The sequence below is a fragment of the Rosa rugosa genome, chromosome 2 (genome assembly GCF_958449725.1).
Source record: "Rosa rugosa chromosome 2, drRosRugo1.1, whole genome shotgun sequence".
Taxonomy (NCBI): domain Eukaryota; kingdom Viridiplantae; phylum Streptophyta; class Magnoliopsida; order Rosales; family Rosaceae; genus Rosa; species Rosa rugosa.
The window spans coordinates 53,995,295-54,009,044 of NC_084821.1; the positions used below are offsets into that span (position 1 = coordinate 53,995,295).

Here is a 13,750-nt window from a genome sequence, read left to right on the forward strand (position 1 = left end):
TTCCATAACAAGTTTCGGATTCTATCGCGGTTCATGTTGGACATGATCTTCATTAGAAGCCCTTAAAGAGTTAAGGGAAACCGCTGAACACTAGAAATCCGAGTTTGAGATGAAGGATTCTGGGAGAACACGATTATGTCTCGGTTTGGAACTTGAGCATCGTGTTGATAGATGCTTAGGTATTTTGACAAGGTCAAACCTTCAAGCACCCCCATGATCGTCCGTAGTCTTGATCCTGAAAAGGATCCTCTTCGTTCAAAGGATGATGACGAAGATGCGCTAGGGGCAGAGGGGCAGAAATGCCCTAGTTAAATACAATATGCGCATTATTGTACTTAGCTCCATGCACAAGACCGAACATCTCATATATTGTGAACTTGTTAGCTAGATATAGCTCTGCGCCAACGCGACGCCATTGGATTGGTGTAAAAGATATCTTTCGATACTTGAGATGTATGATTGATATGAGCTTGTTCTATCCCTACAGAGAGATGATGGATTCGGACCCATCACACACCAGGAACGCCGCCAACACTGGCCTGCGTCCCCTCTCCCCATCCCAAAACGAAGTTAGCGTTTTGGAAGGTTTTGCTGATGCTGGGTATCTCTCTGACCCACACAAATGTCATTCCCAAACTGGTTAAGTGTTCACCATGGGTAAAGACTGCGATATCTTGGAGGTCTACAGAATAGACCCTAGTCGCTATATCTTCGGACCATGCAGAGACTATTGCTCTTCACGAAGAGATTCGTGAATGTATATGGATTGGATCCATAATTACGCATGTTCGAACAATTGTGGTTTGAAGTCTACCATAGATGAGCCTACGAGCATTTAGGATAATGCAGCTTGTTTTGAACAAATGAAGTAAGGCTACATCAAAGCGACAACACCAAGCTTAATCAGCAACAACAGACTCTCCTCAAGATCAAAGTGAATTAGGTTCGATCTGAGGACAGTGTGGCAGACTTGCTCACTAAGTCATTGCCTAAATTCCACTTTCGAGAAACATGTTGGTAGCATCGTTTACGGAAGTTATCCGAACTCCCATGACCGTAGTCATCAGGGGGAGATGCAGACATCAGGGAGAGATGTCTACATGTATGGTCTCGAAACGTGAAGGGTGTGTTGTGCTCTTTTTCCCCTTCGACTGAGGTTATTTTTTGTCCCACTGGGTTTTTGTTACTCGGCAAGGTTTTTAACGAGGCAACGAGAGAAGCACCGCGTTTGGGCAACACAAGGGGGAGTGTTCAAGGAAAACCTAATTTGTGTTTAGCCCAAACTCTAGGTTACTTGACCTAGTGGTAATAGGATTTAATTAGAAGGATCTAGAATCCTAATCAATGTAGAATTACTTTCCTTGTATGATTGAGATTCTATGCATTGTAATCCTCTATATAAAGAGGCCCCTATTATCAATGAGTATACACAGAAAATTCATCTCAAATTCAGTTTCTCTACAACAGTAATATATTTTTTTCTTTTTAAAATTATTTGAGTGTGAAAATAGAAATTTCATGATAAAAATTTAATTGTAGGGTGAACAAAACATTTGGTGGGGTGGAAATAGCCTCACCCTTTATTGAAACTTAAACAATATTGTTATGATCAAAGCTTAGAACATCTCTAAGCAGCTCAGGAATATACCATTCCAATCTAAGCTATTCACAGACTCATAAGCCTCACTTGCAAGTCCGTGAGCAATGGTTACCCCATTTCTACTTTGAAACCATACTCAAAGTTATCTTAAGCAGTTTTGCGTAGTTATTCCATTAGATAGACTTTTTTTTATTATTAGTTTATTTTTTTTTATCTCTTCTATGTGCGCGCCATAGGTAGGTAGTGGCATGTTACCTAGTATGCCCAAACATTTAAACAGCTACAGAGTCACCATGAGGCTATTATCATGGAACTGTCAGGGACTTGGGTCTAAACTGACAGGTAAGGCGCTGAAATTTTTTACAGAGAAAACACGACCCAGATATGATCTTTTTGATAGAGATCAGGCAATCGGATGAGACTATATCCAAAAGGCAATCAGACCTCAAGTATGCGGATAGTTTTGCTGTCTCTCCTGTCGGTAATAGCGGTGGTCTTGCTCTTTTGTGGAAGAATACAGTCTCTGTTGTAGTTCTTCCCAGTAACAAGAATTTTATAGATTCTGTTGTGTCTTTTGTTGCTGAGGGTTTCCAATGTAAAATAACTTGGATGTATGGAAACCCTCATACTAATGAAAAATCGTCTTTCTGGTACTCTATGTTTCGCAGATTCTCCCCTGTTTCAACCCCGTGGTTATGTTTAGGTGATTTCAATGACATCTTGAATGCTTTTGAAAAATGGGGAGGAGCTACTCGTCTTCAATGGCGAATGAATCTTTTTAGAAATTTCCTCACTCACACTGAGCTTCGAGACCTCAATTTTCAGGGACCTATTCACACTTGGTATTGTATGAGACAGAGCCAAATCTTTATCAAGGAAAGGCTGGATAGGTCCCTTGGAAATGTACACTGGTGTGCTGCACAACCAAATTCCCAAAATTTCAATCTGCCAAAGCTCGGCTCTGATCACCGCCCCATCTTGCTTGACACTAATCCTCTTGAAACAAGAGGTCCCCCGGTTTTCAGATTTGAGCACACCTGGACTACACATGTTGAGTGTTTTGGCACTATTCAAGAAAATTGGCATGATACCAACAATCGCTCTCCCATGAATCAGTGGTCCAAAAACCTGCATTCTTGCAAAAAGGCTCTTAAAAAGTGGAGTAAGGTGGCCTTCCCGAATTCAAAAGATGAAGTGGCTGGCCTTACAAGACAACTAGAAGCTCTCCTTACGGATGCTACTCCCAATGCTGGTCATCAAATTCAGATGTTAACTTCCCAAATTCACCACCTTTGGGGCCTGGAAGAGATGTTCTGGCACCAGCGTTCCAGAGTCCAGTGGTTAAATCTTGGGGACCGTAACACCCACTTTTTCCATCAGTCCACTATTCAAAGGCGCCAACACAACAAGATCCTCCGAATAAAGATGTAAGTGGTCACTGGCTCACCTCTGAATCTGAAATCACTGACTCTATCTTGCAGTATTTCAAACATATATATACCACAGATGGTCCGAGGGACTGGGATGATGTCCTTAATCTAGTCGACCCCATCATATCTCCCGAGATGAACGCCTCCCTTCTTGCTCCAGTCTCTGTTCAGGAAATCCACGATGCAGTCTTCCAACTCGGCCCTTTAAAAGCGCCTGGTCCTAATGGCTTTTCTGGAATTTTTTACCAATGCTACTGGAACATAGTCAATAAAGTTATTGTTGAGGCCACAACCGATTTCATGTCAACTGGCACCCTCTTGCACTCCATCAACAAGACCAACCTGGTTCTTATCCCAAAAATCCAAGCTCCTACACTGCCTTCTCACTTCCGGCCAATCGCACTTTGCAATTTTTCTTACAAGATACTTGCGAAGGTGCTCACAAACAGATTGCAGCCACTAATGCCTGATATTATCACCAAGGAACAGTCGGCTTTCGTCAGTGGAAGACAAATTCAGGACAATGTCATTGTGGCCCATGAAATCTACCATCACCTCAAAATGCTCCGTACTGGTTCAGATTTCGAATTGGGAATCAAGTTGGATATGAATAAAGCTTACGACCGCTTGGAGTGGGATTTCCTTGAAGCTGTTCTTTACAAGTTAGGATGCTCTCCCCAATGGATTAATCTGGTGATGAATTGTGTGAGATCTGTGAACATATCAGTTTTAGTCAATGGCAAATCATCTCAACGTTTCTGCCCAACCCGGGGAATTCGCCAAGGAGACCCACTGTCTCCTTTCCACTTTCTTTTTGTGAGTGATATCCTTTCTACCATTGTTAAGAAGGCCTGCCAAACTCGACAAATCATCCCAATTGCTCTGACTAACTCAGGCCCCTCTGTTAGCCATCTCTTATTTGCGGATGACACACTGTTCTTTGTCAAAGCCTCTCAACATAATTGTGAGTTCCTATCTCATATCCTTAAAGCCTATTGCCATGCTTCGGGCCAGCAGATCAATCAGCAAAAGTCCTCACTCTTCTTCAGCCCTAACACCCCTTCGGACTTAGTAACTCAACTTAGCACCATCTTGGATATGGAACCAGTCACTAATCCCGGAAAATATCTGGGTCTTCCAATAGTTTGGGGCAGGTCAAAGCATGCCGCCTTAGCTTACATTAGAGATTCAATTGCAACAAAGCTTCAAGGTTGGAAGCAAGCAACCCTCACACAGGCTGGAAAAGAAATTCTTATTAAGTCCGTGGCTTCGGCAATTCCGGCTTATCCGATGGCATGCTTTCTGTTCCCAAAAACCCTGTGCAATGACATCAACTCAGCTCTTGCAAAGTTCTGGTGGGGCAAGTCAGGGGAAAGAGGTATCCATTGGAAAACATGGCAGTCTCTCGCAACTCCAAAAGATCAGGGTGGCATGGGTTTCAGACAATTCAATGACTTTAATCTAGCTCTCCTTTCTAAACTGTCATGGCATATTATTTCTTCCCCTGATTCTATTTGGGTTAGAGTTTAAAAAAGCAGGTACTTCCCAAACTCCTCTTTCATGGAAGCAAGAAAAGGTGCTTCGCCATCCTGGGTTTGGAATAGCATTCTTGCTGGAAGGGAGCTTTTTCAAAAAGGTACGTTCTCTCAGATTTGCAATGGAACTAATACATCTGTTTGTTTGATAATTGGATCCCAACTATTTCCCATCTCACCTCACAGCCACCTCCCTACCGATATAACCTATCGGTCCAGTCTCTCATAGATTGGCACAGACACGAGTGGAACCTCACACCCATTCTCCCTTTTATCTCTCCTCAAGAAGCCAATGCAATTCAATCAATCCCACTCATTTCAAGTGTTCTCACTGATCGATTAGTTTGGCCCTCTGAAAAAAATGGAGCCTTTTAGGTTCGGTCAGCTTACCTCCTTCAGAGATCTTTGCATCCCTCAGTCAACCAAAACCCCCAGCCTTCTCACCAAGTCTCCACCACTGTCTGGAAGTGGATTTGGCATGTTAATACCCTCCCAAAGATTAGAAATTTTCTTTGGAGAGCCTGTTCAAATGCTTTGGCCACAAAGGCAAATCTATTCCTTAAACACCTTTCCACCTCTCCATTGTGCACCTTTGCCACTCTGCTCATGAATCCATTGAACACATTCTTTTTACTTGCAACTGGGCAACGACAGTTTGGTTTGGCCATCCTCTAGGCATCACTGTCCTCCCATCTTCTATAACTTCTCTTGATAGATGGCTACAATCAATCACTGTTACTATTGGTAAAGCTAAAGGGGCCAACTGCAATGATCTCTACTCTAGCATCTCCTTTGTTCTTTGGGAAATTTGGAAACATCGTTGTCTCTATGTTTTTCAGCATCAATCCCCTTCGCCGGCAGACGTTATAGACAAAGCGATTCGATCCTACACTGAGTTTCTTACCTCAACTAAGAAACTAATGCCACTTCTCAAGGTTCCGGCTCCAAAACAGACTCATTGGACTCCTCCTCCTGCTAACTGTTACAAGATAAATACTGATGCATCGTGGGACCAGAGCTCACTGCGTTGTGGCCTTGCTGCTATTGTGCGTGACTCTTCTGGGCAGCTTTTAGATGGTTTGTTTGTCCACACAACAGCCCCTACCCCTGTCGTCGCTGAAGCGTTGGCCCTTACTTTGGTTTGCTCCCTCTTTACAAAGCTCCCTGCTACCGCTTCTATCATTGTGGAATCTTACTCTCTCCCATTAATCCAAGCAATCTCTTCTCACCGTTCCCTAGTGGATTGGCAAGCTCAACCACTAGCTCAGGGCCTTCGCCTGTTTGCGCAAGCTGCCCCTGGTATTAGCTGGATCTGGACCAGTAGAGATGCCAACAAAGCCGCAGATCATGTTGCTTCGTTGGCTCGTCGGAGGATGTGCCCTGCTACCTGGCTTCAGCAGCCCCCTTCCTCCTTGTTGCTTATTTTATTGTATGATGGAGATCCTCCTCCCCCTTAGCTTCTCCTCTTTGTCTCTGTTGGTTACTACTTGCCAAAAAAAAAAAACATTTAAACAGCCGGTTCACGTTTTTCTTCTGTTTTACCTTTTTTTTTGTTTTTATAAATTAAATCAAATACCGAGAATACATAAAGCGGAATTAGTAATTTATGGGTCGAATTTATAACTTTTCACTTACAAAAGTAAGATTAATAACACTAATCTAAATGATTATGAGCATGTTAATTGTAGTACTAAAGATGAAAATTAGAAATACATATATTAAGAGCACGACGAAAAATGTCATGATATAAATAATTTTACATATTTAACTGTTTACAATAGAAAAATGATAGAAACAAAGAAGAAGGCCAGTCCAATTATATATATAATTCAGCAAGCAGTACCAAACGACACACCCCTATCGGCTTGACAGAAGAGCCTTCATTTAGAACATACAAAATTCTATTCTAAAACAAATAGAATACAAAATATTCAGAGTACACCCACATTTTAAAAAGTCAACGCACTTTGTTAGATCTAGATACTCATAAGAAGGTAAATAAAAAGTTTCAACCGAGCAACTAATTTTTGCGATCTCCCCACACTCAAAAAAAGAAAAAAAATTAGCCAAAGCGTCCTTCAAAAAAGAAGGAAGGATGACTAAAATTGAAATACATAACATGTAAAACCCTAATGAGGCCCACAAACTAACTGAGGGCCCAAAAAGCCCAACCACTCCAATCTAGTAGAGCGCTACGTCAGAGGCCTGACAAACTTGATCATTTTAACCAAAATTTCTAGTAGACTCACAAAAAAAAAAAAAAAAAAAATATCTCTCCAATTGATATAAAAAATTAGGGCAAATGTTATAAATGGTCCCTGTGGTTTGGGGTCATGACTGTATTTGCCCCTGTGGTTTAAAAATATCTAATTTTGGTCCTGTGGTTTGATTTATAAGAACAAATGAATTTACAAGACTACATTAATAGTTCACAATCACATGATTCATAGAATCACAACAATCACGAAAAGTTGAAAACACAAATCAATCCAAGTATTTTAGAAGCTGCAAGTGTCTAGGCGCTAGGCCCCTCTCTATCGCCCGTCAACCTTCTAGCGATTTATAGAACATGTTCACAGCAATCATGAAAAGTTGAAAACACAAATCAAAGTATTTTAGAAGCTACAGAGTTGAAATGGACGTAACCCTAAAAGAAGCATCACCCTTCTGTTGCACATCATCAACGAAGATGATGATGCCATTACAACTTTGATACCAGAATCCTTCTAACCATAATAAAATATCTTCCTAACAATCTCAACTTCACAAGTCTTCGATCCCCACCCGAACAATGAAAATTCCTTGTAGAAGTCCTCTGTTGTGCACATGAAAAGACCAGGAGTATAAATAGTCATCTTCTCCAAAACTCGACCATTTGTTAACAAATACTTGATCACTTCCATCTCATCTAGATGTCCATACATTCCCTTTCCCTTGAACCCCATTATGCAGATACTCTTGAGAGATGACAACAAACACTTGGGAACAGACTCCGGTGGACTCCATTGAACCTCAGCTGGGAACTCTACAAGTTTGAAGTCTTCCGGAAGTTTAATCCTTATGCCCTTTTTTTCTTGCTCTGTGAGATTGCGAGGTTGACGATGACCCTCATGTTCTAAGACAAGACATTCTAGATTATGTGATCTCTCCAGCAACTTTATCAGCAATTCCCAACCGTCACAACAATGATGAAGAATCAGCTTCAATTTTCTCAAATTATCAAAAGCTGGCGGAGAACAAGCCTTTATGAAAGACAAAAATATTAATCAAACCAGAAACTCAAGCAGAAAATAAAGTATTAAACCGTTGCTTTCTGAATAATATACTACATAAAATCATATACGGCTGAAAAAAAAAAAGGAGGCTATCAGATATAAAGAAAGAATAATAAGAATGAGAAACACGGCTTTTTACAAAAAGGAACACCTCTTTTCTACATATAATCCTCCAGCAAACACAATATGCAATGTTAGTAACAAGTTAGGATCTACTTACCTGAAAGAAATGAGATGAAAGAGACATATATTGCACACTAGAAATTCCTGCCAGAAACTTAGTTGCACAGTTAGCAGAGGCATCTTGCTCATCATCATCATGAAAATAGATATGGATATTGGCTTTGACTAGAGATTTTGTATTCTCCAAGATAAAATTCGACAAAACACCCTCCATGAGATCAAGCTTTTCAAGCTTTGGTGCATTGATAGAAAAATTGGAAGCCTCACGAAAATCACATGTAGATGTTAAACTCACATTTAAGGTCTTCAGTTCTGGCAACGAGATACTGAAACTAAAAGCATCTCCGTCTCCAAGATGTCCTTCTATGGACAAATGTTCAAGTAAAGTGTGGGGGTGGTCAATAAATTTGACCCTGCAATCAAGGCAATTAAAGAGAAGTAATGACAACAGTAAATGCAACGGTTAATGTAGCTGTAAATGCGACGATAAATGCGACATTCAGTATGACAATCATGGCCGCCAATAAGTGACGGTTATTGCAGGAGTAAATACGGCCTTAATGGTGGCGTGCCGCTCAAGTCACTACGGCTTGCTGTGCAAGTTTACTTGCAGCCCACGCCGAGGTACACCTATAAATAGGCTGCTCGACGTCAAGGTAATGCATCGAATTCCAATTCTCTCTACTCCACTACTAAGAAACGTACTGACTTAGGCATCGGAGGGTTTTCTGCAGGTACCCCCCCCCTCCTCCTCGAGCCGACGGTCAAACTTCGAGTCAACGCTCGAGGGAAGTTTCTCGATTGTTCCCGGTCAGCTCCCGCTCCAGTCCACATTCATTGATGAGTCAAACTCCTCTACGGAATTTTTCGACACCAACATAAAGGAAAATTAGAAAATTGATACGATGAGTCTTTAGGAGCTTGGTAATCAACTGTATAACGAAGGAACTTCAGATTTGGAAAACACCCTGATGTAGGAATATTGGTGATAAAGTTCGACTTCAGGGTCAAAACCTTCAGTGTTTTGCATGTGAAAAGGCTTTCAGGCAACTCAAACAGCTCACAATCATATGAGTCTACATAAAGATACATCTCAACAACATGACACATAATTGCAGTGCGAATCCAACTATCAATGTGAATGAAATCCTCTGCATGGCAAGAAGTGAAATGAAGATGGAACTTTTGAATGGCAGATGATGAGTCACGAAAGAAAAGTATGCGATTGACAAAGGCCACGAAATTAGCAGTTATGGAGTGAGGTAGATGGTAAAATACTAGATTGGGAACAGTAGCCCATATGTTCTTCCACCTTGTAGACAAAACTCTAGTCCTCACAACAGATTTTGTCTCAAGGAAAGCAAGTATGTGACAAAGAACTGAATCTGGTAATGCACTGATCCTATCTTCAGCTCGCACTCGACTCTGCGACTTTGAATCCATTGGAACCCTAATGTTTTTCAGAAACATTGTCAACTTGCAATAATTGTTAACTTGGGTAGCCTAAGAAAATTTCATAGAAAGCTTGTCAGTTTTCACATATGTTATATTTCAGCTAACATGAGGCGATCAAAACCCTAGTCTAGCCTAATCCTATTATCTTAACTCGCCTAGCCTAAGGAATTGAAAAAAAAAAATATGGGGTGAGAGAGGCTCGAACTCTCGACCTCAGGATAACTCACTCTTCAAGCTATGAGACCTACGCGCTAGCCAACTGCGCCACCACCCCTTGATGTTCTAACTGACTCTTCAATTATTAAATCTGCCAATTTCTTAAAATGTTAATAATATTGAAATAGCAATCCTTGAATCTTGCTGAGATCCTTGAAAACCCCCAGTTTATCTTCACATCTATCTGGAAAATCGAGCTGTACTTAGTCATTCAACACCAATGAGGGTCTACATCGTAGAAAATCTGAATAACAAAACTTTAACGTATACTGATCTGGACTGAATTCATGTTTTTTTCTTTCTGATTTTCATCCTTTGATACCTCTTTATATCTCGTTCTAAGAGTGTTTGAACAGAATGAAACGAGTCTTTACTATCTTTATGAACTTTCATTTTAAAACAAAATCGAGAAGAAACAGACACTACGCAAGATAAAATACTGCAAACAGATTCATATTGCTTAGCTAACATAATCCATCAAAAACATCAACTTCAAAACAAGCAGCAGTGTCATCTTTACCATTGCGTCATCAAGAAATTGATGCTTATACAGACTTGTAACAAAACAAAACCCTTTTAAAACGTGGAATTTGACCTTCAAACAAACTGCTTCTAAAACCTAAGATCCCTTGCTGATAATCTCAACTTGACAAGTCTCTGAACCCCATTCAAACCTTGAAAGTTCACCGTACAACTCCTGTTCTAGAAACTCAGTGTAAATAGTCATCTCCTTCAAAACTTGACCATTCTCTAGTAAATACTTGAGCACTTCCATTTCATCTACATGTCCCGAGAAATGCTTTCCCTGGAATCCCTTTAAGGAGACACTCTTGAGGTGTGACGACACACATTTAGGAACAGACTCTGGTGGACTCCATGTAACTACTTCAGGGGGAAGTTCAATAGGATCTTCAAGTTCAATCACCGACTCTGATTCACCACAATAGGCGGGATAATGATGATGGTCATGTTCCAACACAAGGCATTCTAGATTTGATGCTCTCTCCAACAACATCGTTAGAATTCCCCACCCATAACAGCCGCTATGAAGAGCTAGCGTCAATTTGCTCAAATTATCAAAAGCAGGCACAGAACAATTCTTCACAAAAGACAATGTATTAATCAATCAGAAACTCATGGAGACATACACATTTTCTTAAACACAGCATACTATTTCAAAAGATTTTCAGTCATAAACCCCACCTTTGGTACCAAGATAATATAACAAGACTGATAAACAGGCCACAGATAACAAAAAATGGCATGACTGAAGAAATGAGAATCTTATGCACCTACAGTCTGTGTCCTTAATTCCATTCCACACCAAACCTAACTATTATTTCCATCTTCTAGCATGTCCAGCTTTGAAGGCAGTCAAACTGATGAAACGACACTATATATGCCTGGCCACTTTATTCTCCCTCTCTAAAAAATAGGAGCACAAATGTTTCCTTCCACTCCTGCAGTCACCTCTTTATTTCCTTCTTCTAATCTTCTCCGCAAAATATATAATTTAGACACACACACACCCCACACATAATGCAAGGAAAAAGTTGACAAAAGTGTATATACCTCACAGATACGAGAGGAAAGGAACAGATATTTAACACCGGAAATTCCTTCCAAGAGATTAGTTGCATAGAAAGCGGCATCCTCTTCGTCGCCTTCTTCCTCTTCGTGATAGAGATAAATATTAGCTTCGACTAGGGATTTTGTATTCTCCAAGTTATAATCTGACAAAACCGATTCCTTGAGATCAAGTTTTTCAAGTTTTGGGGCATTGATGTTAACACTGTATATATCTTTACTAGTTATCTTCAACGTCTTCAGTTCAGACACAGAGATGTTGAGATAAACACCATCCTCTCCATGAGATCCATCTATAGCTAAATGTTCAAGCGCAGGGCAATGAGAAAAATCCATGGAGTCTTTATCAGTAGGGACAGTAACGTAGAAGAATTTGAGACTTGGGAAACACACTGATGTTGGCATGTTGATAACAAAATTAGACATCAGCTTCAAAGACATGAGTGTTTTGCAAGCGAAAAGGCTTTTGGGCAACTCAAACACCTCACCTCCATCTGAATAGACACAAAGATCAAGCTCCACCACGTTACACCTAATAGCAGTGCGAATCCAAGCATCAACACGAGAGAAATCTTCAGCAGAGCAAAGACTGAAATGAAGATACAACTTTTGAATGGTTGACGAGTCACGAAGAAGAAGTAAGCGATCAGCAAACGCTTTGAAATCAGCAGAGGAGGAGAAATCTCGACTGTTCAAGTTCACATTGGGAGCACAGGCCCACATGCTCTTCCATCTCTTAGACAAAATACTGGTCCTGACAGCACACTTTGCATAATCTGGTCCAAGGAAACTAAGTATGTGACACAAAACTGCATCTGGTAGTTCACTGACCCTATCTTGAACCCTCAGTCGACTGTTGGATTGCGGAACCATTTATACCCTGATCGTTCAAAAGAACACTGTCAAGTTGCAACCATTGTTATATCTTGTGCAGGCTAGAATAATGTTAATAAGCTTCTGTATACAGATTTTTCTTATTTTTTTCACAAATGTTCTAATTCAGCTACTAAAAAATTGCAACAGATCAATACACAAAACCTGTAAACCTTCATTTCTCCTCCGCTTTAAGGAAATATATATATATAGACTCTTCTTTTAAAGTGGGTTGACTTAACATAGAAGCTGAAGGTAAATACATGATTTCTTAAACATAATCTAGACATCAAAATCATGAAAACAAACTAAAGATAAATGCATGATAAGTTCACAGATAATCAAGACATCAAAACCATGGAAACAAAAACGAAGATTACATTTTGTCCATACTTCTTTCGAGAATAACAGAGGAAAGACTAGAATTTTCTATTTATCACTCGTTTTTCTCAGTAACTTGAAAGACTAGAAAGAAAACTTACCTCAGGAAAATTCTATTAGTGTTGGTGAATGTAAGAACTCTGATGATCCCTTGAAATGCAGAAGAGAACTTAAAACTACACCGCTTGCACCGTTTCCGTACTCATTTACCTAATTACCTCTGACTAGTTCATTCAAAAGGATTCAAGATTCTGGTACCCAGAAACCAGAAATCTAAGAGTCAAGCATATAATGGAAGAAAACCTCCATGCATAATGAATCAGAACAGTGTCAAATTTAAGAAAGGGTACCAGCAATTCCAGCTGCAACCTAAATACACAGACGACAACTCCATTGGCAACATGATCCCTCAGATATCAAAGCCACTGATAATTTTGATCAGCTTTCAATTCTCGATCAAAATTGAAAACGAGAGAAGAGGAAAGAAGATCCGGCGGAGGCTAAAGAGAGTTTTTATACCCAGGGCTGAAAAGAAGATAAAATCGTCATTTCATAGTTTCGGCTCGGCTTGAGCCGGAACTGTTATTAAGCCGATGAATAGTGGCAGGAGAAATAGAGTATAGTAAATTTTAGTGGACCATTGTTTATCTTATGTTATGGGCCAGAACATAAGAGGCCCAGTATCTTGTCCTCAGTCGGCTCTAACTTTTTGGTTTGCTTTAGGAAAGAAAAAAACTTATATAATGAAGAGAAAAATTCAGTCACCGTCTTCAAACTATGCTGTCAATGCCAATTTGATACTCGAATTCTCAAAAGTATCAATGTGATACCCAAAAACATATTCTGACGTATCTTCCGTCAAAAATCTCTAACGGCTCTATCTGTTTGCTGACGTGGCAAGCACATGATATTTTTATCAAGGATAAAATTGTTTTTATCTACTAATTAATTAACAATTAAAAATTAAAAAAAAAAAACAGATCGAGCTCTCTCTCTCTCTTCCTTTCCCAATGTGATCCTCTCTCCTTTCTATCACAATTGGTTATTTTCTGGGAATGGATTGTGGGTTTATAAATAGTAGCCGAAATGGAGAATTTTTTTTTTTTTTTTGATCAAATGGCTTATGAAGAACAGTCGGAGCAGCGAGGATCGCCGCCGGTATCGGCGACAAGGAGGAGGCTCTGGGGAGGAGTGCCGAGGTGGATGTCTGGCGCA

The 13,750-nt window shown here is 40.2% G+C and overlaps 3 protein-coding genes and 1 non-coding gene across 5 annotated transcripts; 1 reads left to right on the top strand and 3 right to left on the bottom strand.

Moving 5' to 3' along the window:
* The first annotated feature begins 1,984 nt into the window (after positions 1-1,984).
* LOC133731021 (uncharacterized) lies at positions 1,985-6,022 on the top strand. The gene is made up of 4 exons (XM_062158498.1): positions 1,985-2,957; positions 3,107-4,408; positions 4,569-4,666; positions 5,405-6,022. Exons 1-4 carry the CDS (start codon positions 1,985-1,987, stop codon positions 6,020-6,022), a joined length of 2,991 nt encoding a protein of 996 aa, XP_062014482.1.
* Positions 6,023-7,291: 1,269 nt separating this feature from the next.
* LOC133731022 (F-box/FBD/LRR-repeat protein At1g78750-like) lies at positions 7,292-9,466 on the bottom strand. The gene is made up of 3 exons (XM_062158499.1): positions 8,928-9,466; positions 8,061-8,349; positions 7,292-7,807 (listed from the first exon to the last, which is right to left on the bottom strand). Exons 1-3 carry the CDS (start codon positions 9,464-9,466, stop codon positions 7,292-7,294), a joined length of 1,344 nt encoding a protein of 447 aa, XP_062014483.1.
* Positions 9,467-9,662: 196 nt separating this feature from the next.
* On the bottom strand, positions 9,663-9,752 carry TRNAM-CAU (transfer RNA methionine (anticodon CAU)). Its single transcript is given in 2 exon segments — positions 9,663-9,698; positions 9,715-9,752. It is a non-coding gene; the product is annotated as a tRNA-Met (tRNA).
* Positions 9,753-10,131: 379 nt separating this feature from the next.
* LOC133728414 (F-box protein At4g22280-like) lies at positions 10,132-13,005 on the bottom strand. Of its 2 annotated transcripts, none has more exons than XM_062155832.1 (4): positions 12,886-13,005; positions 12,637-12,786; positions 11,267-12,161; positions 10,132-10,793 (listed from the first exon to the last, which is right to left on the bottom strand). In XM_062155832.1, the coding sequence occupies exons 3-4, from the start codon at positions 12,152-12,154 to the stop codon at positions 10,314-10,316; spliced, it is 1,368 nt and encodes a 455-aa protein (XP_062011816.1). In that variant the 5' UTR covers positions 12,155-12,161; positions 12,637-12,786; positions 12,886-13,005; the 3' UTR covers positions 10,132-10,313. The 2 variants fall into 2 exon arrangements, with proteins under 2 accessions (XP_062011816.1, XP_062011817.1); XM_062155833.1 differs by having other exon boundaries at positions 11,267-11,673; positions 11,770-12,161; positions 12,637-12,999.
* Between the last annotated feature and the right edge of the window lie 745 nt (positions 13,006-13,750).

Coding starts and splice junctions, on each gene's coding strand:
- LOC133731021 (XM_062158498.1), top strand. CDS start 1,985: ATGATCTTTTTGATAGAGATCAGGCAATCGGATGAGACTATATCCAAA. Junction 4,409..4,568: donor GGGCAAGTCAGGGGAAAGAG/GTATCCATTGGA, acceptor TTAAAAAAGCAG/GTACTTCCCAAACTCCTCTT. Junction 4,667..5,404: donor AAGGGAGCTTTTTCAAAAAG/GTACGTTCTCTC, acceptor TATGTTTTTCAG/CATCAATCCCCTTCGCCGGC.
- LOC133731022 (XM_062158499.1), bottom strand. CDS start 9,466: ATGGATTCAAAGTCGCAGAGTCGAGTGCGAGCTGAAGATAGGATCAGT. Junction 8,350..8,927: donor CAAGCTCCTAAAGACTCATC/GTATCAATTTTC, acceptor TTTTAGTTTCAG/TATCTCGTTGCCAGAACTGA. Junction 7,808..8,060: donor TTTCATCTCATTTCTTTCAG/GTAAGTAGATCC, acceptor TCTTTCATAAAG/GCTTGTTCTCCGCCAGCTTT.
- LOC133728414 (XM_062155832.1), bottom strand. CDS start 12,154: ATGGTTCCGCAATCCAACAGTCGACTGAGGGTTCAAGATAGGGTCAGT. Junction 10,794..11,266: donor TTTCCTCTCGTATCTGTGAG/GTATATACACTT, acceptor TCTTTTGTGAAG/AATTGTTCTGTGCCTGCTTT.